The sequence below is a fragment of the Zosterops lateralis genome (assembly GCF_965231275.1).
Source record: "Zosterops lateralis genome assembly, chromosome: 18".
NCBI lineage: Eukaryota > Metazoa > Chordata > Aves > Passeriformes > Zosteropidae > Zosterops > Zosterops lateralis.
The window spans coordinates 6,025,236-6,045,381 of record NC_139778.1 but is presented as its reverse complement, the minus strand read 5'-3'; the positions used below and the strand labels follow the sequence as shown (position 1 = coordinate 6,045,381).

The 20,146-nt window shown below is 48.5% G+C and overlaps 1 protein-coding gene across 1 annotated transcript in view; it reads left to right on the top strand.

Moving 5' to 3' along the window:
- The window catches only part of SHISA6 (shisa family member 6), a gene marked incomplete at both ends in the record, with an annotated part of 168,886 nt that extends 153,257 nt beyond the window's left edge, over window positions 1–15,629 (top strand). The window contains 2 exons of the mRNA XM_083874483.1: window positions 7,962–8,114; window positions 15,076–15,629. Of these exons, the coding sequence (XP_083730609.1) occupies window positions 7,962–8,114; window positions 15,076–15,629 (707 nt within the window). The remainder of the gene's footprint in view (window positions 1–7,961; window positions 8,115–15,075) is intronic.
- Window positions 15,630–20,146: the final 4,517 nt, after the last annotated feature.

Genomic DNA, 20,146 nt, shown 5'->3' with positions numbered 1-20,146 from the left:
CCTGGAATTCCTGTCAGGATGGGAGCTCAGCTGCTGTGGGCTGGTCTCTTCACAGGACTTTTGCCTTCGCCTGTAATTCCCTGAATCTCCAAACTCCCTCCATCCTGGGCCTGAGCAGCAGAGGATTCCCTCAGCCCGAGCTGGGGCTCTGCAGGGGAGCTCCTGGTGGAGAGGGAAGGAAAGCCAAGGTCCCTTTGCTTTTTCTGCCCTCCCTGGGCCTTTGGAAAAGCAGAGCCAAATGCACCCACCCCAGTGTTTTCCCAAAGGTCTTGGGAATCCCAGCAGGACCTCAGCATCCAGGAGTGATCCAGATGTGCAGTGGGGCAGCTGTTCTGCTCTCTGGGGAATCATAACAGGATTTAGGTGTGCAGGAATGATCCAGATGTGCAGTGGGGCCACTGTCTCTGGAAGCCCCTGGAAGGTGTCCCTGCCCATGGCAGGATCAGTTTTAAAGCCCATTCCAGCCCAGCCCGTCCTGGGAGTCTGCAGTTCCAGGACTCTCCCAACCCTGGGGCTGCAATCCCAGGATTTCACTTCTGCTGTTGTTGAGGGCTCTGAACTAACTATAGTGACTCTGAGCATCCCATCTCTTCCAGAAATCCCTTGGTGGTTTTTTTTTTTTTTTTTTTTTTTTTTTTTTTTTTTTTTTTTTTTTTTGTTTGTTTGTTTGTTTGTTTGTTTTCTTTTTCTTTTTTGTTTGTAATTGCTGCTGGACTTTTCCTGCCCCAAATTGCCTCCCAGGACACCAAATGCCCCATTCCAGAGGTACCTACAGCCCTTTGGAAACTTCAGCCAAAATTCTGCTTTCAGTGACAGACTTTAGACTCCAGTTCCACAGAAATCTGAATTTTCATGTGAATTTCCTTAACTCTAGACTTTATTTCTACCTCAGCTGCACATTTGAGCTGCAAATGAAGAACTCTACAGCAGTTTTAGGAAATGTAGTGATTTGTATGTAAAATGTGAGTGGGAGGGAGCAAGTATTAGGCTCTAAGCACAACCAAGTTTTACATATGAAATGCAGCTAAATCTTTTGATACATTAATTTATCTTGCTTAGATATTCAGCCTTCACACAAAATAAGCACATAAAATGATTTCCCCCCATAAAAACCATTAAAATATGAAGGAAAAAAACCGAGCTGGGGGCACAAAAGAGAACTGAGCATCAGCTAGAACAGAAATACACATTGACTGCCTGGGCTCAGTTTCTGTGCCACTTATATTGTTTTCTTTTTTTTACTGCTACTGAGACTGAAGTTTCGTCTCATTATATTTAGTGCATATATAATTATCCTAACCTAAAGAGCACCTAATAAACATTTTTTTTCACATCTTTATAAATACCAAGTGCATTTCCAAATAATATGGTTAGAAGGAAGTTCATATCACAACTTTTATGTCAGCTAATTGCATTTGACAATCACCACCCTGAGCAGCCAATTACTCCAAGATTTTAATTTGGCCAAGTGTTTTTCCATGGATGATGCCTGGGATTGCTCTGATGGAGGCAAATCTTATTTTATAGCTTTACTTGTGTGAGCTTTTATCAGTTTCCTCTTTATGTACTCATGTAGGAGTGAGACTTTCTTTCTTTCTTTCTTTCTTTCTTTCTTTCTTTCTTTCTTTCTTTCTTTCTTTCTTTCTTTCTTTCTTTCTTTCTTTCTTTCTTTCTTTCTTTCTTTCTTTCTTTCTTCCTTCCTTCCTTCCTTCCTTCCTTCCTTCCTTCCTTCCTTCCTTCCTTCCTTCCTTCCTTCCTTCCTTCCTTCCTTCCTTCCTTCCTTCCTTCCTTCCTTCCTTCCTTCCTTCTCTCCCTCCCTCTTTTCCTTCCTTTCCCTTCCTTTTCTCTCTCTTTGTCTCCTCTTTTTTCCTCTTCTCTCTTTTCTTTCTTTTCCTTCCTTCTTTTTCTCCTTCTTCCTCTTTTCTTCATTTCAAAAATCCAGGGCATCTTCCTTCCCATACACTAATAGGGCTTTGGGGGATATATTGCTGAAAAAAATCCTTGCATCAATTTTCTTACATCAGACCAGAAGCTTCAATTTGAGGCAATCCCAGAAGATATGAAAATGATTCCCTATTCTGTCACATCTCCTCCAGCAATTTGTTGAGAGTTTTGTGTCTATTGTGTTTAAGACACTGTTTACAAAATTATAACAATTAAGGACTGTTTAAATTAGCTTTATCCCCAGCAGAAATATATGGGGGGAAAATGAGAAGCTAAATCAGATGTGCAGCACATCACCCACATCACAGACAGACCCTTGGTGTCCTGCCCTTGTGCAGGGCTGGAATGGCAGAGGGAGGGAGGATCCAGGGCTGGGGAACAGCCCCAGTTCCTGGTGCATCCACCCTGCCCTTTGGGGTGCCAGGTGCTGCCTCCTGCTCTGCTCAGGAGCAACAGCAGAACACACAGATTGTGTGGTGCCACACAGCCTCAATTCTGCAGTTAGAGCAGAACCAGGAGAACCAGGGCCACATCCACCCTGACAGCTGCTGGTGTGTCCAGGGCAGAGCCACCCTCTGGGTTGGGCTCTGCTGCTTTTTGGGGATGTGGTTGGGCTGAGGGAGGCTGGACTCACCCCTCAGTCAGCTTCGTGGCAGCTGAAGGAGCTGGAAAGCATCTGCTGTGGAAAGAGATGTTGGCCGCCCTCTGCCTTCCTCAGCTGAACGATGTCAGGGCTGCACAGGGATGTTCCCAGGGCTGTGTGAGGTCTGTGCTGCTCTTCCCACAGTCACAGACACAGAAACCTGCCATGCTGTGGGCTGCAAGGGACCTCAAAGTCATCAGTTCCAGGCAGAACACAAGTTGTGACTGTCCCTGGATCCCTGGCAGTGCCCAAGGCCAGGCTGGACAGGGCTTGGAGCAGCCTGGGACCATGGAAGGTGTCCCTGCCCATGGCAGGGGGTGGAGTTGAGTGGTCTTTATGATCCTTTCCAAACCAAACCAAACCTTTCCATGCCTGTGTGACTTTCCCTTTGGATCAGCTCCCTCTCCCTGCCCTGAGGAGCTCTGGGCACAAGGCCCTTGCAGAACTGAGGGAAAATACCAGTTTGTAGTAGCCCCAAACCCAGCAAGACAAGCCCCAGCCCCAGCTCTCACATCCCTGGGTGCTGGCAGCTCTGGTGTTTCAAACTCCAGGACCCTTTGTTCTGACTGCTCTGTGCAGTTTTAATTTCTGCATTTCCCTTTCATTTTACCTGGCAGCTCCTCTCAGCCCAATTGGGGGTACAATATTCAGTGAATAATAGTGTGCTCAGGGGCCTTTCCCATGCTGATCCCACTGGGTGACAGCCCTCAAGGATGTCACTGCCACATCCAAGGGCATCACCCTGCAGTGTGAGCTGCATCCCTTCCCTCTGCACCTTCCTCTTTCAGGCTGCTGCTCAGTTCTCAGCCAGGAGCCCTGCAAGACCCAATCCTAGAGCCATCCTGATAGACACAGGGCTTTTAACACTGGCTGAATTTAAAATCCTCCGTCTCCAGCTCATATAAATGAGGGCAGCTACTCACTGGAGAGCTCTGATTTACACCACAGAGGATCTGACCTGGAAATGCAGAAACCTCCTGGAGATTAGTCATGAGAAATGCAAAGCACTATTAATAACAGCGTTAGTAACACGAGAAAGCAGAAGTGTGAAAACACAAACACTGGAGATAAATGTTATAAATTTGGAGTCTGCGAACATCAGTTTGTTTGCCTGCTCTGACAGCAGTGTCACTTCAGCACGGCCTGGGAGCTCTGAGCCCTGGCACAGAAGATTCCAGAACGTCATCAGTGCTCCCAGATTTTCCTGAGGAACGAGGTCCTTTGTAAGAACCTGCGTCAGAATCGGAGACTTTGCGTTTGAGCCTTCAAAGGGCTGAGCAGAAGGCAGTACTGGGGGAGCAGGGAGGGCTTTGACAGAGGGCTGGAGCTGTGCTGAGCTGAAGCTGAGCAGCAGAAGGCTGGGTTGTAGCAGCTTCTCCTAGGTGACATTGTTTGCTTTCTCTGGGTGAATGTTTTAAGAGGCATCTGTTGAAATGTCTTTCAGAATTCGCACAACATATGTGCAGACTCAAATGCAAATCTGCAGCACATCCCTTTTGCCACTTGAGCTTTGTTTAAAACTTTGCCATCAATTCACTTTTTTGTTGGTTTTTGTTTGTTTGTTTGTTTGTTTGTTTGTTTTGGGTATCATCTGCTCCCGTCCTTGAACATGAAAGGTTTTGTCCCTCATGTAAAAACACTTTGAAAGTGCCTTCCAACAAGAGGGGCAGAGAGGGATGTGACAAGAAGACTTCAGGTCTAATCTGTACATCTCTGGAAATCCTGAAACTTCTCTGAGCCCTGAGCTTGCAGAGAGGCTGCAAAGCACTGGCAGAGGAATGAGGCTCAGAGAGGGGATTTGTTTCTCTCTTGGATGACAAAGCAGCTGAGTGCATGAGTCCAGCAGAGCAGTGAATTTGTGTGTCCACCTTCCCTGCAATCCCCAGGCACAGCAGTGGGGCCACACCAGCCCCAGGACATTTTCCTGTTTGGGTCAGTGATGCCTTGGAGTGGCTCCCTAGAACAGAGGCTGCACAAAATTAAGAGAATAAAGGTGGATATTTATTAAAGGCCTTCAATAGATGCACCTTGGGCAGTCAAAAGCCTCCCAGAGGCTACATCCAAAATGAATGATGGTCACCAGTTTTTCAGACAGAAATAAGTTTGGTCGATTTGCATATCAGGGGTTACTTGTCCAATTACAGCTTCAGGTAATTAAGTCCTTTACCCCCTGTTTGCTCCACCCCAATTAATTTTTGTTTGTACTATTTGGGGCCTGAGGCTGTGGTGTGTCCTTGGATCACAGGTCCAGAGGAATTGTTTTGTCTGCCCAAAATGTGAAGACAGTTAACTAACACTTTATATGGAGTTTAGAGCCAGGCACCAATGCAGTGCAGGATCTGAAAAATATAAAAGCTAAAATCCTAAGGCATCATCAGGATGTAGTAGGAGCACGGATAGTCCATCCAGGGCAGCCCCTTCCCCCTCCTGTGCAAGGGCCTGAGCACTCCCAGAATCTGGCCCAGGGATGCTCTGGTTCCTAAAAAACACAGCAGTGTTCAGACTGGCCTGGCAATTGTGGCTGGTGAAGCAGAAGAAATGCCCTCACCTTGCTTGGTAGGACTCCAAGGAGGAGAGATTAGAGCTCTACAGAGTCCTCTGCTCCCTCCCTGAGCTCCTTGTGCCAGCCTGGTGAGTTCTGGGCTGGGCTGTGCCAAGTACCAGGGCTGGAGCATCCCAGCTCAGGGCACTGTGCAACCTGGAGTGTGAGGAAATGCTGCAGAGCTGAATTCCTGCCGAATTAATCAGAGACACTGGCAGAATGTTAAAGCCTTGCATTGACTGTGGCGAGGTGGGGCTGTTCCCTGGCTGCAGCAGAGGGAGTTTAGAACCCCAGAGATATGGCTGGGTGAGGTTCCCATGGCTGCTGGGTGTCCTCTGTGCTGCATGAGCTTCACCTCCTGCCTGCTCCTCTGCCAATTCCTGTGCCAGGATGGATGGTGTGTCAGAAAATGGGCACAGAGGTGCAGGATGGTGCTGAGGGAAATGGAGATTAAACATGACTTTCAAAGGTAATCCCAGTAGCCACAGGACAGAGCTGGTTCTGCAGTGGTCATCTCCAGCTGCCCAGAGTGCAGAGCTGGACTGGGATGAGTGGAGTGCTGGGGAACACAGTGTGCAACCTCAGCTGCCTTGCAGGAAACAGGAGACCTTTTTATTTTGCATCCTGATTATTGATTGTAACCTGAAGCTTCCATAGGAACCCAAAACCACCACAAACAAAGGAGGAGAGAGACCAGAGATGAGCGCGACTCAAATATATTGCAGGGGTGAAAAACTGCTGAGAAACTGCTGCTGAACTGGCCTCAGAATATAAATTGTACAAGATATTTCTCCTTCCTCGACCACCTCAGTCCTCTGATCTCCCCCTCAAACCACATTATGCAAAAGACATCTGAAATTAGCTTTGGTCATTTCAGTTTATCCCTGATTTTGCTGAGTGATGGGCAGTAGATCTCAAGGTGACTTCTCGTTTGCCAGAGTCATTCTGGTCTGTTTCTGACTGCCTGGATGGGGAAAGCAGAGAGAAGATGAACTGCTCCTACACCAGCCCCATCAGATGCAGGCGTGGCACTCACAATTTCATGGCCCTCATGCAAACAGTCAATTAATGCTCCTGCTCTGGGGCCGAGCACAAGCTCTGTGCATGCGCTGGGCTCATTGCAGCATGTCCAAACCTCCATGAAAATGGAGATTAGGTACAGGTTCTGGCTGAGGAATTTGCAAAGAGATGTTACCCCAGGGTTCTCGGCACACAAGCACGAGTAGGAGTGGGGAACATGGTTTCAATGCTGATACAGTCTGTGTTTACTGCATGACATCGAATCAATTGTTCCCAGCCCCTTGATGAATGCCATGCACTCCCTGATCCTGCAGTCAGTCTATTAGACATGGATGGGAGCCATCAGCAAGGAAATTATGTTCTCTGAGAGGTGACGCTGCAGCTCCCTCGGGTCTGTGCCTGTTGGAATTCTCACCAAGCCAGGTGTTTTTAGCTCCATAAGGGTCCAATGCACTCTAAGGGTGCCCAGCACCTCACAGAAAATGGCTTAAAATATATTGTGAGATAGCATGATCGAGTGTGCCTTGAAAAGGCAAAAAGGTTTTCATTAAAGAAAAAAATAAAACAAACTAAAAGAACAAAGCTGTTCACAGTGTAGGGACAGGTCCCACGCACCTGCTACAATACCCAGAAAATGCTCTGAGAAGCCTCATGCTCTTCCTTAAGTATTGAACGATTTGGGTGGGTTTTTGGCAAACAGCCCAATAGAAAACAGCTCAGAAAGTTTCTGAGGAACAGCTAAAGAGACCTATCAGTGTTTTTGTCTTGGCACCAAGACAATTGCAGTCAGGAGAGCAAAGAAACTTGCAGTGTTCTTCCCTTAAAAGTCCTAAGGTTCCTAACTGGAACCTTTTTCCTTATGGAGAAAACATCTACCTGGTGATAGGGGGTGCAGTACAGTGTGTGCCCCTTCTGCCACAGCAGAACCCTGTTCCAGGAGACCAGAGAGGAGCAGGAGAAACAGGAGAGATTTGTGAGCCTAGGTGGTTATTGCATTGTTAGGGGAAATTTTTCACCACTGCTCAATTCTGTTAGGAAATCAGGACTGCCTCAGCCTGTCCTTGACACTGTGCAGTGCTGAGGGTGGTTTAAAATATCCAGGGGAAGCCACAGTGGGAGAAAAGTTGTGGAAGCAGCTCTGGATCCCCATGCACAGGCACACAGATGAACTGCTGAGTTTATTTCCAGGGGCACCGAGGACAGAGTGAAATGAAAGATGCAGAGAGGAGGAAAATGTTCTGCTCTCCAACAATAAGAGCTCCACATGGCACAAAGGCAGCAGAGGAGGAGATGGCCTCACTCTTACAGATGTTTTTTGGAGGAAACAGGTTCACTTATGACTCAGATCTAGAAAAACGTCTGTGAAATGTCTGCACTCTACATGGGTGGATTTTTTTTTTTTTTTTTTTTTTGGGAAATGGGAGAAGGTAGCAAGTATATGGACACTGCACAAAGCCAACAGTTTCCCAGGTGAAATTCCCCTGCTACTCTTCTGCTTTTTGGGCAGAATCTGGCATGGCCTGGAGCTGAGTGCCAGTGCAGCCCCATCCCTCTGGGACAGCTCCAGGTGGCTGAGGCAGCACTTTGCTTCTCTGTGGCCAAGGAAACAGCACCACAGGATCCATTTCCCGCTGCCAGTGAGATCCATTTCTCCTGTATCTGCTGGTGCCAGACTGAATCATGTCCAAGAGCCCGAGGCTGAGGCTGGCTGGGGTCCAGCTCTGCTCCCTGCTGGGGCTGTGGGGATGTCCTGCCTGTGTCCATCACCTCGGGACACGCTCTCAGACCCCTCTCTCTGCTGTTCTCTTGCAGACAAGCCACGAATGAACAACATCCTCACTTCAGCCACCGAGCCCTACGACCTGTCCTTCTCCCGCTCCTTCCAGAACCTCTCCCACCTCCCGCCGTCCTACGAGTCTGCTGTCAAGACAAACCCGAGTAAATATTCATCTCTGAAGAGACTCAGTAGGTGTCAGCTCCTTTCGTTCCCTCTTGTCCTGGTTTAGGGCAAATTTGGGAGGAAATCTCCCAGTGGGGTTTCCCTAGAAAGGGAATTCAAGGGGTACCTCGCCCAACTGGTCTGGGGAAAAATGTCCTCAGAGAAAAGTGGAAAAAACTGTTTATTCAACAAGCAAAGTGTTCACAAGCATAAAACCAATGAATAATCTTAAACAATAACACCCCTCGCCATTCTGAAGAAAGATGGCAAAATTGAGAAAGTCCTTGCCCGTGGTGTGTAGCTCAGCTCACCCAGTCTCGCCTCAGTCCCTCTGGTGCTGGAAAATGCCCTCCTGGGCCCCAGTGGGCAGCAGGAGTGAGCTCTGGGTGTTTTTCTGGGTTTTTCAGTCCAGAATAGGTTTAAAGAGTTCCAAGAAAAAGAAAGAAAGGAAAAAAAAATTCCAGGGAACTTCTCTGCCTCAGCTGGCTAAAAACTATAAAAATTAAAAAGCACAGGATATCTCTGTCCTGCTGTCTGTCCATGCTGCAGATAGCACAGTCCAGGAGCAGAATGTGGAGGAAGGAGTGCAGTTTCTGCAAACAAACCCCGTGCTTCTTCTTCCACCCTCTTTGCTCTTGGAACCAGTCTGAAAGGTGAAATACTAAATATCCAGCAAAACCAGAACAAACAATTGGTGATACAAGAATCATAAAGCCACCCCAGGACACCCCTGTCTCTGGTTTGTTCGCAGTGTTAAGGATAACCCCTTCCCTCTGCCGGGGCACTCCCGGGTTGGCATCTCCAGTAATGATCCCTCTGGCTGTCACTTCCCATCAGGGATGAGTGCATAGAGTCGTTTCATACTGGGAGGGTGCATGTGGTTATTGCTTGCTGACCTCCTTGCTGGGCTGCCTCCCACCCCTCTGCTCAGATCTGCTTCTGGCAGAGTCATCTGAGAGTCCTTTGTTCCTCCCTGCTGGAGCTGAGCTGAGCCTGGCTGGGAGCTCAGAGCTGCCCTTGGCACAGCCAGGGATCTCACCAGCCGGGGGGGCAGCTGCAAATGAAAACAGGAAGATGCTGAGGTGGTTGGGAACATCTTTTCCTGGAAGAGCCCTGCCTGCCTTGGGCAGTGCTGCAATCCACGTGCTCCATGGTGTGTATCGGAGCTGCTCCTGACCTGTTGCATTCCCAGTCCACACTCTGTTCCATGCTCTTGTGCCATGCTCAGATCCATTTTCTGTTCCATGCTGTTCCATTCCCAAATCCACACTCTGTTCCATCCATGCTCTGTTCGTCCAGAGCTGCTCCTGATCTGTGCCATGCCCAGATCCATTTTCTGTTCCATGCTCAGATCCAGAGAAGCTGTGGCTGACCCCTGGCAGTGTCCAAGGTCAGGCTGGAGCACCCTGGGACAGTGGGAGGGGTCCCTGCCCATGACAGGGGTGGAACTGGATGATCTTTAAGGTCTCTCCTAACCCAAAGCAGCCTGAGAATCTGCAGTGTGCTCCTAGGATTTCCTAAATCTTTGTCTGACAAAAACAGATTTGTGTTAAGGTGCCAAGGTTAAATATTCTGAGTGCAGTCAGTGCTCCTGGAGCCTTCCCTGCCCCTCTGTGCACTCCCTGTCCCACTCAGGGGACACCTGGCAGTCACCAAAGACACTGAGCTCATCGTTGTCCCTTGGCTGGAGAGGGGTTCAGTCAAAACCTAAAATATCCCCCCCCAGCCATCCCAGCAGGGCATCCCTGCTCACTGCAGGGCAAATCCCACCTGCTGACCCACCCAGGGCAGGTCCAGTGCTCTCTGGAGGACACCAGCCCAGCCCAGCTCCTGGCAAATGCCAAACCAACTGCTCCACTCTTGTGTTTCTGAGTAGCCAAGGAGTTTCACTCTGGAAGTGCCAAGCCCTCCCTGCTCCCACTGGGACTGACTACACTCAGTGCCTCCAGAATCACTGAATCACTTTCTTACAGCTGCTCTGCTCCAGAGCCAAAGTAAAAGAGGCCCCCAGCTCCCAAACCTCCTCTTGCAAAGTGTCAGCAAGATAATTTTCTTATTCTGTATGAAGGAGATGGAGGCAACACAAGAAAAAAAAAAAAAAAAAAAAAAAAAAAAAAAAAAAAAAAAAAAAAAGAAGTGTGATATCTAAAAGCTGGAGTTCGAAAATCACTTATTGGGCATTCATTCTTCTTATTTAAAATTACTCCTTTCCAATGAACTCCCTGTCAAGGTTAGGAAAAAAATGGAAAATAAAAAAGGTATGAAAAGATTATTAATAAATACTTCTATTTGAGCAAGATAAAAAGCATTAGATATTTGTCTAAATCTATGTTTCAGGTGCTTGTCTGGTTTTTTTCAGGCTTTCCAGGCAGGGAAAATTAGTTATTTTCCTCCAGTTAAGAAAGACAGATGCTGAAAGACCAGGGCTCTTTATCTCCCTGGCCCTTCCTTCAGGACAGGACAACAGGAACCCACCTGGGCTGTTTTGGGAGGGTCTCTGAGGGGCTGGGAACCCCCTGAGCCCTGGCAGGAGGGAAGAGCAGTGATGGGAGGGTGTGAGACTTTGGCTGAGCAAGAACAGTCAGATTAATTCCATCCTGCCCCATGCTCTGGGGAATTGCACTTCCCAGCTAAGTGGGAAAGGTCAGTCAGGGAGGAAGCTCCTCTTTTCAGGCATATTAAACCACTTTGTGCTGGCTGGAGAACCACCACACGTGACTGGGCAGCTTGGAAATGTTAAAGCCAATTAAAACAAGCAGAGACAAGCCGAGAGGAAAACCTGCTGGAGCTGCAGAGGAAGAAAGCTGGGAAAATTACCTTTAGGAAGAGGAGAGGAATTATTGTGATGGCCTCACGTGCAGGCACACGTGCATCTGTTTCTTACTATGATAATACAGAGGAACAGGAAGGAAAAGTATCTTTGGCTGTTCTGCTCCACGTTCCCTTCCCAGAGCACCACAAACGTGCCTCCTTTCTGTAATTCCAGGGCCAGAGGAGCTCTGCCCTTCTGCAGGGGCAGCTGAGAGTGAGGTGGAATTTGTCAGAGTATTTATTTGGAGATCTCCCTCCAAATGAGAAAAAATGACCAGCAGAAAACACCCAAAAAAACTGTCTGAGGGTAAAAAAAGGAAAGCTTTCTGAAGCTTTCAAACATTCCTGAAGTTTGGTGAGACCAGCCCTGACTGATGTTCTAGAAACTGCCAAAGGAGGAAAGAAAGGGCAGAAATATCCCAACCAAAACCAGTGGGAAAAGCCCAGAAAGTGTGCAGGAAGCATAATTTCCAATAATTCCAGTTCCAAATGTTTGAAAAACACAAGGAAAGACCCAGAGAAGTATGAGACTGACTCAAAAATAGAAAAAAAATCCTGTCGAACCTTACACTTTTTTTCTTTTTTGTCTGCTCACAATTTCTGCTCTTTTGGAATCCTCTTAGGACAATTTAATTTTTTTTTTTTTTTTTTAAATTTTTAAGCATGTCCTTGATGGAGAAACCCACTGGATTGGAGTATTATTTTGGTTAAAATTGTGAATGCTCATTCTCATGTGAGCATCAATGATGAGATATGGGGCAGGGTTATCAGATCCCAGCTGTCCCAGGGACTGTGCTGGTGTGATGAGGGTGACATTAGTCAGCCTAGAAGGTTTCCCTGCCCAAGGCAGGGGGCTGGAACTGGATCATCTTTAAGATTCCTCCCAACCCAAACCATTTTATGATCCCAAGATTTCAATTCCTTTGGTTTTGGCCAACTGCAGCACCAGACCTTGTCATTTCCCACCCCCACCTGGTGGGCAAAGCTCCTGGAGCTCCACTCCTCCAAGCCTGGAGCTGGATTTGTTTCCCTGCTGTCCCTGGGTGCAGGAATTGTGCAGTTCCAGCGCTGTGCTGAGCTCTCCCTTGGTACGAGGCACGTGGATGATGCAGCACATTCCTGTCAGGCTCCGTTCCCCATCCCTGGCTCAGGCTGACACCCCCTCAGAGCCAACAGCCTGGAAAATGTCTGTCTAGTGCTGCCTGGAGCAGCTTGTTGGGTGTGACACATGGCTGTTCCGCCTCTCCTGACTCCGCTGAGGTGGAGATGAGAAGTTTTTCCACACCTGGAAATGTTCCTCCTCCTTGGCATCATGGGGAGCATGGCCTGAGTGAGCTTAGAAGCATCCTTGAAATTAAATCAGCTCCCTGAAAGGTTTAGCCATGGCCAGCAAAAGGCTTGTACAGACCTGTATAAGGCTCACAGGGTAGGAGAAGGAAGGAAAAGGCATTTTTAAAATGATCCTAATGGACAAAACATTTTAAAGTGTAGAGCATGCTGCATTTTTAATCTAAGGAACAACTTCAAACCTCTTCCAATCAGCCGATTGTGCCACCTCTCTAGCAGCCTCAGAGCTGTAAACCTCACATAAGCTGGTTTAGCTCCTACTGGCAATTACCAGAGCCAGGTGTGAGCATCCAAGCACATCTCCATTTGGGATGTTCTGTGCTTTAATTACATCTATTTAGAGTCACTTGGGCAAATCCAGTGGAACTCCTCTCATCCAGAGCAGAGGCCAAGTGCCAGGGTGCTAATTGCTTCATTCCCATTCTGCAGCCAGCCTCCAGCCTCGCTGCCGAGCCTGTGCACACCCAGCCTGGCATTTCCAACTCTGGCCAACACATAGGATAGAAATGCCTACAGTTCCTGGGACCATATGGAATTTCCCCCACCCTCAGGCTTCCTAGAAGGTGATTTTAAAGAGCTCAAGGCCAGCAGAGCTGCTGCCTGACATTTGCAGTGAGACATTCTTCCAAGAAGTGTTGGATGGCAAAAAAAAAAAAAAATAAAGACTCATCCCTGCAGTGCTCTGGAGAGCAAATCCCACAGGAGAGCAGGAAGTGAGCACAGGGGAGCTGGAGGTGACCTCACACCCTGGGGGTATGTGGGGAAGGGGCTGGCAGCAGCCCTGGTGGCACAGATGTTCTCAGCTCCTCCTTCTGGATGTGAGACAGGGAACCAACCCCTCATAGATCTGGGAGCAGTGCAGGGAAGCTGTGGGAGAGGGGATGAGGATGTGAATGAGGGATGTGGCCCAGCACAGGGTGGTGACAGCCCTGCAGGGTTTGGCTGGATTGGTGTTTTGTGGGCACAGCTCTGGGATGTTGTCAGCACCCACCACAGGAGCTCTGGCTCATGGGACAAGCAGCCAGTTGTCTTCAATTCCCAGCCAATGTGGTGGATAAAACCTACAGATTGATGGCTGTGTCAGAAAAAAAGAAGGCGTTTACACCATTATTTAACTACCAGGCCTGTGGAAAGCAGACAGGAAGAGGCAGCACCTACCTCACCTGTCACCCTGACTATCCCTGCAACAGAGCTTTGCCCATTTTGTCACTCTAACATCCTCAGAATCTCCATGCATGGAAAATTTTCCTCTTCCACCATCTGATATTTTCCCATCTTACATCACCAGCCATAGACTGAAATAGTGGAGCTTAGAAAATAAACAAAGCTCTTATTTGTTACCATATATCTTCATATTTGTCTTATGAGCAAATGACTTTCCAAAGGAATTTTATGTCAGTCCCAGGAGCTGGCTGAGGATGTGCAGGAGAGGATGTGTTTTCCCATCAGCACTTGGCCCAGGCCTGGTAGGCAAAGCCCATGCTGGGTCCAGTGTGTGTGCCCAGCTCTGGGGGCTCCATGCCAAGCTCTTCCTGTGAGGCTACTTTGCAAAAAGCCTCGTTTCTTCTGTAAGGTGGAGAAATTTCCTTTATCTCTACACGAGGAATCCCCTTCCTCACAGGAGAGGAGGGCTCCTGCCAGGATGGGTCTCACTCTGAGAGGCTCTGAAGCCACTGACAAGCCAGAAAGGGAGGGGAATGCTTTTGGCCACATCAAGAGAACATCTCAGACAGAGAAATGAGGGAGAAGGCTCACAGGGATGATCAGTATGGGGCATTAAATGTGACCCCATCCCCTGGCCCATGGAAGACAAAGCTGTGCTCTCCCACTTGGGACAGTGGAATTTCGGAGAGGGATGGATGTTCTGGGCTTTGCAGCCACAAGCTGAGCACCTCAGGCTGCCCAAGCACTGCCAAGCCTCCTTCCAGGTGAGTGATCCCAGTGCCCCAGTTCATAGCATGTGAACATCAAAGGGGTTAACCAGAAAGTTTTTGTGTTTCTGTTGTTGCTTTTTCAAAAAAATCTGAAACAACTGTGGAGTTGCTTCTTTGAATCATCGATTGGTTGAACCAGGTGATTGCAGGTGTTGCAGGATTCCAGTGATCTATCACAATACAGCTGCAGTAGCCAACATCCTCTCTGAGACTGCAGCGTTTCTCTCAAAGCTAAAAAAAGGAGGATGAGTGTGTGTGTGGGGGGGGGTGTGTGTGCTGCATTTCAGCAACAGATAGATCATTTAAGATGCAGGAGCAGCAAACTGAGCAAAAATGTTCCAGGGAATAAATTCTATTCTATCAACCAAGGTTGATTATAAAAATGGGAAATGAAACCTTAGGCAGGTGATTCAGTCTCTCGGAGACCACCCCATGACCCCCAAACCTGCTTTGTGATTGCATTTACAAATATTTAAATGTGGTAATTAAATGTGATGAGGTCACTTATGGGGCTCCAGGGAATACCCACATCTGAGGCCAGAGGTGAGATGTGCATGTCCTCAAAGGGGAACCTTGCCTGCTCATGTCACCTGCCCTGTGTTTTCCCACGGAGGTGACATTTGGGAATTTCTCCATAACTCACCTCTCATGAAAATTGTGTGGTACCAGGGTCTGGCCTCCACAGCACATGGAGGAGTGTGGGATGCATTGCCCAGGAATTACACTGTCCCCATGCATTTCACACCCCTCTGTCTGCCACAAGCCCTTGGTGGCACCACCCACACAGTGCTGTTCATGCCTGTGGCACACGGTCCCTCAGGTGTCACCAGGGGCTGTGCACAACCCCTGGGACAGCACTGTGACATTTCTAACCTCTCCCTTTCCCTCCCCACAGCTGACAAAGAGGCTGACGAATACTACATGAGGAGAAGACACCTGCCTGACCTGGCAGCCCGGGGCACGCTGCCCATCAACGTCATCAAAATGTCACAACAGCAGAGCAACCACCGGGACAGGCCCCGTCGTCCCATCAGGGCCATGTCCCAGGACAGAGTGCTGTCCCCCGAGAGGATCATGCCCGAGGAGTTCAGCATGTCCTATGAGCGGATCCTCTCCGATGAGCAGCTCCTGTCAGCAGAGCGCCTGCACTCCCAGGACCCGCTGCTGTCCCCGGAGTGCTCAGGCTACCCCGAGCAGTCCATGTCCAGGGCATTGTCACACACGGATGTCTTCGTGTCAACACCGGTCTTGGATCGCTACAGGATGTCAAAAATGCACTCCCATCCCAGTGCCTCAAATAACTTGTACAATACCTTGAGTATGAACCCGACCTCGGCCAAGCGCCAAGCATTCGCCTCGCGCCGGCACAACACGGTGGAACAGCTGCATTACATCCCCGGCCACCACCACCACTACCGCACCGCCAGCAAAACAGAGGTGACTGTTTGACATGACCCAGTGCATTGTAGATACTCCTTAAGGACTGGGGTGGCCACAGCACCCTGTTCTGCAGTGGCCTTATAGGCCAAGATAACCTCTACTAACTCAGTGTCTGCAAAGACTTCCCTGGCAGTCCCAACCCGTGTTGTTTTTAAAGCCGCCCCTTCTCATCAGTGATACAGGAAGAACTGAAGCAGCAGTCAGACACTAGTGAGGGGTAACAGAGGGAATTTCCTGATGTGCATCAGTTTCTGTCAAAGAAAGCCATAGTAATCGATGGCTCCTTCCAAGGGCTCACCTGCATTATCCCATAGTTCCCATGAATTCAGGACTTTTAAGTTGCTCCAAGGAGAAGCAGCCTGAGACAGGGAGGAGGAAATTCAGCCCCCTCCCCCGCCCCATCCTGGCAGGAAGAGGCCTCATTATGGGTCCTCATGTTTGGCCTTTCTGTAGCAAGTAGGGAAGTTCTGGCTGCTGGGGTCAGCCCCAGGCTGCTCGACACCCGTCAGCACCCACACATCTGTCCTTTGTCACCCTTGGAGCAAATTCAAGGGCAGACTTTCCTGCGGGACTGGCAGATCTAGGGACGAGAATAGCCTGGCTGAGAAATAAAGTTTTAGTTTATACTAAATATACTCATAAGATAAAAACATACTAGTGCCTACAAATCGCCTGCTCTCTCAGTGTAGGAAGTAGTGGGGTTGATGTGTTCAATAAGCACAAATATGCTGAAATGCTTGTTAGACCCTTTTCTCCACTCATTCTAGTATCTTGGTGTCTCCAACATGTAAATAGGAAGGGGGAAGAGGGTTTCTCTTTCTCCAGCTTCTTGCCATTGCTGAACCTAAAGTGTCAGAGCCCGTTCAGCTCCACTCTGCTGCCCTGTGCTGGGGGAGGTCCTGAACCCACCGAGACCCCTGCGAGGCAAGGCTGCCACGCCTGTCATGAGTTCTCCCCAGAAGTTTCTTTTCCTGATGGCATTTTCCATGGCCCAGTTCCCCTGTTTCTGAATGTTTTCTCCTCCCCATTTACAGCCTGGAACTCTGTATGTAGCAAACCTTTCTCCAGCCCTTAGCAAAGGCACAAAGCTGAGGGTGTCTGTTTACCGAAAAGCAGGTCGGTAACTTTCCGTGGTTTTCTCTCCCTGCAATGGCCTCCCAAGAAAACCTTCCAAATTCCAATTCCACTGAGTCCCAATCCTAACCATGAAGTCAGTTACATTTCATGCATATAAATTATATAGCCAGCATAATTATAATTAATGGGCATGTTGTATATCTGATATAACGCTAATTAGATACTGTATATTTGTAAAATCTTTAAAACTTAGACTCGTGGGTCCAGAATTTGCAAGGGTATTATCTTTGGCTTTCCAGACAGATCAGGCTTTGCTATGTTTTTTTGTTAGACTTGGATTTAGTTTTTCTCTTTTCTTTTTTTTTTTTTTTTCCCCTTTGATTTGTGTTCCTATCAAATTCTGTAGAACTGACTCCCACCGGAACACACTTCTGCAGCCAGGAAAGGGTCTCAGAGTGTTTGAAGGCCAGCCAGACCTGGCGCAGGAGCTGTGGGTGCTGGACACTCTCCCAGGTGTGCCCTCGAGGTCCCAGCACACTCACACACCCAGGCAGACACACTCCCTCCTGGGGGTGCGATGACAACTGACTTCAGGCTGTGAGCACACCCCTGTGCCCTTCTCTTCGTGTCCCACACTCCCACACAGACTCTTTTCCTACATGGCTCTTCACTTGGCTTCACTGAACTTTGCTCTGCCCTCCTCCCTCCCCTCAAATACTTCCCACCTCCTGGCCTTAATGACATTCCCAGCCCAACCGTGTCAAGTCCTGTAACACACAATGATCGTAGGGCGTGAGTGTGAGTCTCCTGTGGAGGCTTTGGTGCAGCACCAGGTTTTTCTGGTGCAGGGTAGGCAGAAGGAACACGTGTCCTCACCCCAGTGGGACTTTCAGATGGGCCTCAGTGGGGTGTCCAGGTGGCCTTTCTCTATCCCAGACTGTCCTGGAGCTGGTCCTGTTTCCAAAGCTTTATCCTGCCCCATCTGATGGAGACTGTGTTGAGAAGGACTCCATCAGTGAGAGGTTACTGGGGCTTTGTTTGACGGAAACTGAGCTGGGAGGGTGTAAACAAATAACAGCCTCCAGGGTCAGATCCTGCAGCCTTGGACAAAATCACTCTGGGCAACAATGAGAACTGTCTGTGGATCAGAGTGGCAGTTCATGGCACGGAAGGGATGAGGGAGAATGGGCTCACACCTCATCTCCTACCCCCTCCCGTGATGGACACTACTCTCCCCTGACTACCTCCAAGCTCCTCGGCTCAGTCCCTGGATTTTTCCTCCCAGAAGACAATCCCTGTGAAAACATTGCCCTTGCTGACCTTCCCAGAGGCTGGAGTGTGGGACTTGTGTGAAGAAAAGAAGAGAAACTCTCATGGCTGATGGGGAGGCAGCCCCTGCTGAGGTCCTGGGGCTCTTCCATTCTCTCTTGGCCCAGGCAAAGCCAGGGAGATCTGAACACTGTGGGAGAGCAGCGTGCACTGTAGAGTCTCCAGGAGCTGTGGTGGCAGAGTTGGAGAAAAGGTGACAGTGGGAGGCCGTGGGAAGGTGAACACTCCTCTCTTTCCATGTCCATAGCTTTGTGTCTCAAGCTCTAGTCCTTATCTAAAATTTTCCATTTGTGAACTAAGAAGTTGCTGGACCAGATGCAAATTTGGAAATTTTTCCTTCAAGTAGCCCGTGCTGATGCTGAGCTGTGCCTGGGCCGTTTGACCTCTGTGTCTTCTGTTCTGGCTCATAAATAAATATCACAGGCCCTCTGCTGCTGTGTCTTACCTGGGCAAGAATCCTCTAGAGAAATCTTAGCCTCATTTCCTTCTCTTTTTTTCCACCCACTCAACTGTTTCAAGCAGATGTGTCCCACAAGGAGCCTTTTTAGGCCAAATCTCTTCAGGGACTCTGCCACCACCACAGAAAATTTTCAGCAAATTTCCTCGGGAAGGAGCAGTGCCCTGGATACCACCTGGGCACCATGTGTTCCCACAGCTCACTCTGTTTGCTGGAATGGGTTGGTGGATGGGGCAGTGGCATTTCAGCACACACAGGTGTCCTTAGGTCATTTTTTTCTTCCCTTATTCCTCCTTCTGAGGATTTGTCAATGAATGAATGCTTGGTCTGGGACCCAGTGTCATGACCCACAGCCTGGTCCCCAGCACTTCAGCTCCCCATGCTCCACACATGGTGACAATGGGAATTTCCAGTTCTGTGGAGGAATCAGACCACAATGCCTGTGAAGTTCTTTGAGACCCTCCTGCAACAGAAACTGTAGAGCAGCAAAGTGTTTTATGTTAATCTCATTTGTCGTTGTCTTGACGCATGGTTAGTGTGATGTGTCCCGATCCACTCTGCCCAGAATGAGAGTGCTGGGCTGGGATTGCTCAGATTCCCACTGCTCTCCTCCTGGTCAGGGTCCTGGCAGGCAGCAGCTCCAAGGGATGCTGTTCCCTGCACTGGGACCTTCCTGCTTCCTTCTCCTCATGTCTGAGTCACCACAACACCCTGCACTCAGGAGAAAAGCGGGAAGCAGCCACATTCCTCTGTACAGTAAAATATAACCTGCCTTGATTAATCTCATAAACTCTGAAGAATTGATCTGTATTTTCTCCACCCACAGGTGCAAATCAATGCCTGGGGAGTGTCCAGTTCCCAGAGTGCATGTGCAGGGACTGGGGGATATAGAAAAGTTTATATTATTTCCTACAAGCTGATAATTATTTGCTTTCCCTGAGCAGCACCACGTCCTGGATGGCTGCACTGGGTTTTATACAATTCTCTGTGTATGTGTATATAGATACAAGTATATATATACACACATACATACTGTAAAATGCAATCAACACATTCTGACTGACCCTGTACCAATCGAAGCTTCCAAACTGTGTTGAATCATTCTTTGAAACGTGGAAAAAACTATTTTTAATGAACCACACACAGCACCACACGGAACAGAAACTTTGTCATAAAAAGCCTTCTAATGCCAGTGAATCGTGTTTTAAGGAGAAAAAAAAGAAAAGAAAAGAAGAAATATTTTTCAACGTTTTAATGTTCCTTTTATAAATGATGATCTGTTACTTGGGGATGGGGGTGGGTGGGAAGAGACACAGACAGCTGTCCAGGAGTAAGCCCTCCTTCCCTGGCCTGGATTTAATTTCTGTCTGCTGAGCCTGGCTGGCTGCAAAGCTGCTCCCAGAAACCTGAGCTTCCTGCATGCACATTTCTGTTCCATCAGAAGCATTCCCACCAGGAACCTGCAGGAGCTTGATATCAGGTTTTTGTAAGAGATGTTTTGTTCCTGGTAGCTGGGCAGACATCCTCATCTTCTTCCACCACCACCAACAAAATCGCCATGAAAAGGTGAAATTAAAAAGTAACTTTAATTGTGTTTGAAATATATGTTCTATTTGTGATCAATTTGCCATCTTCAGCTCATGGAGATACAGCTTGTCTTAGT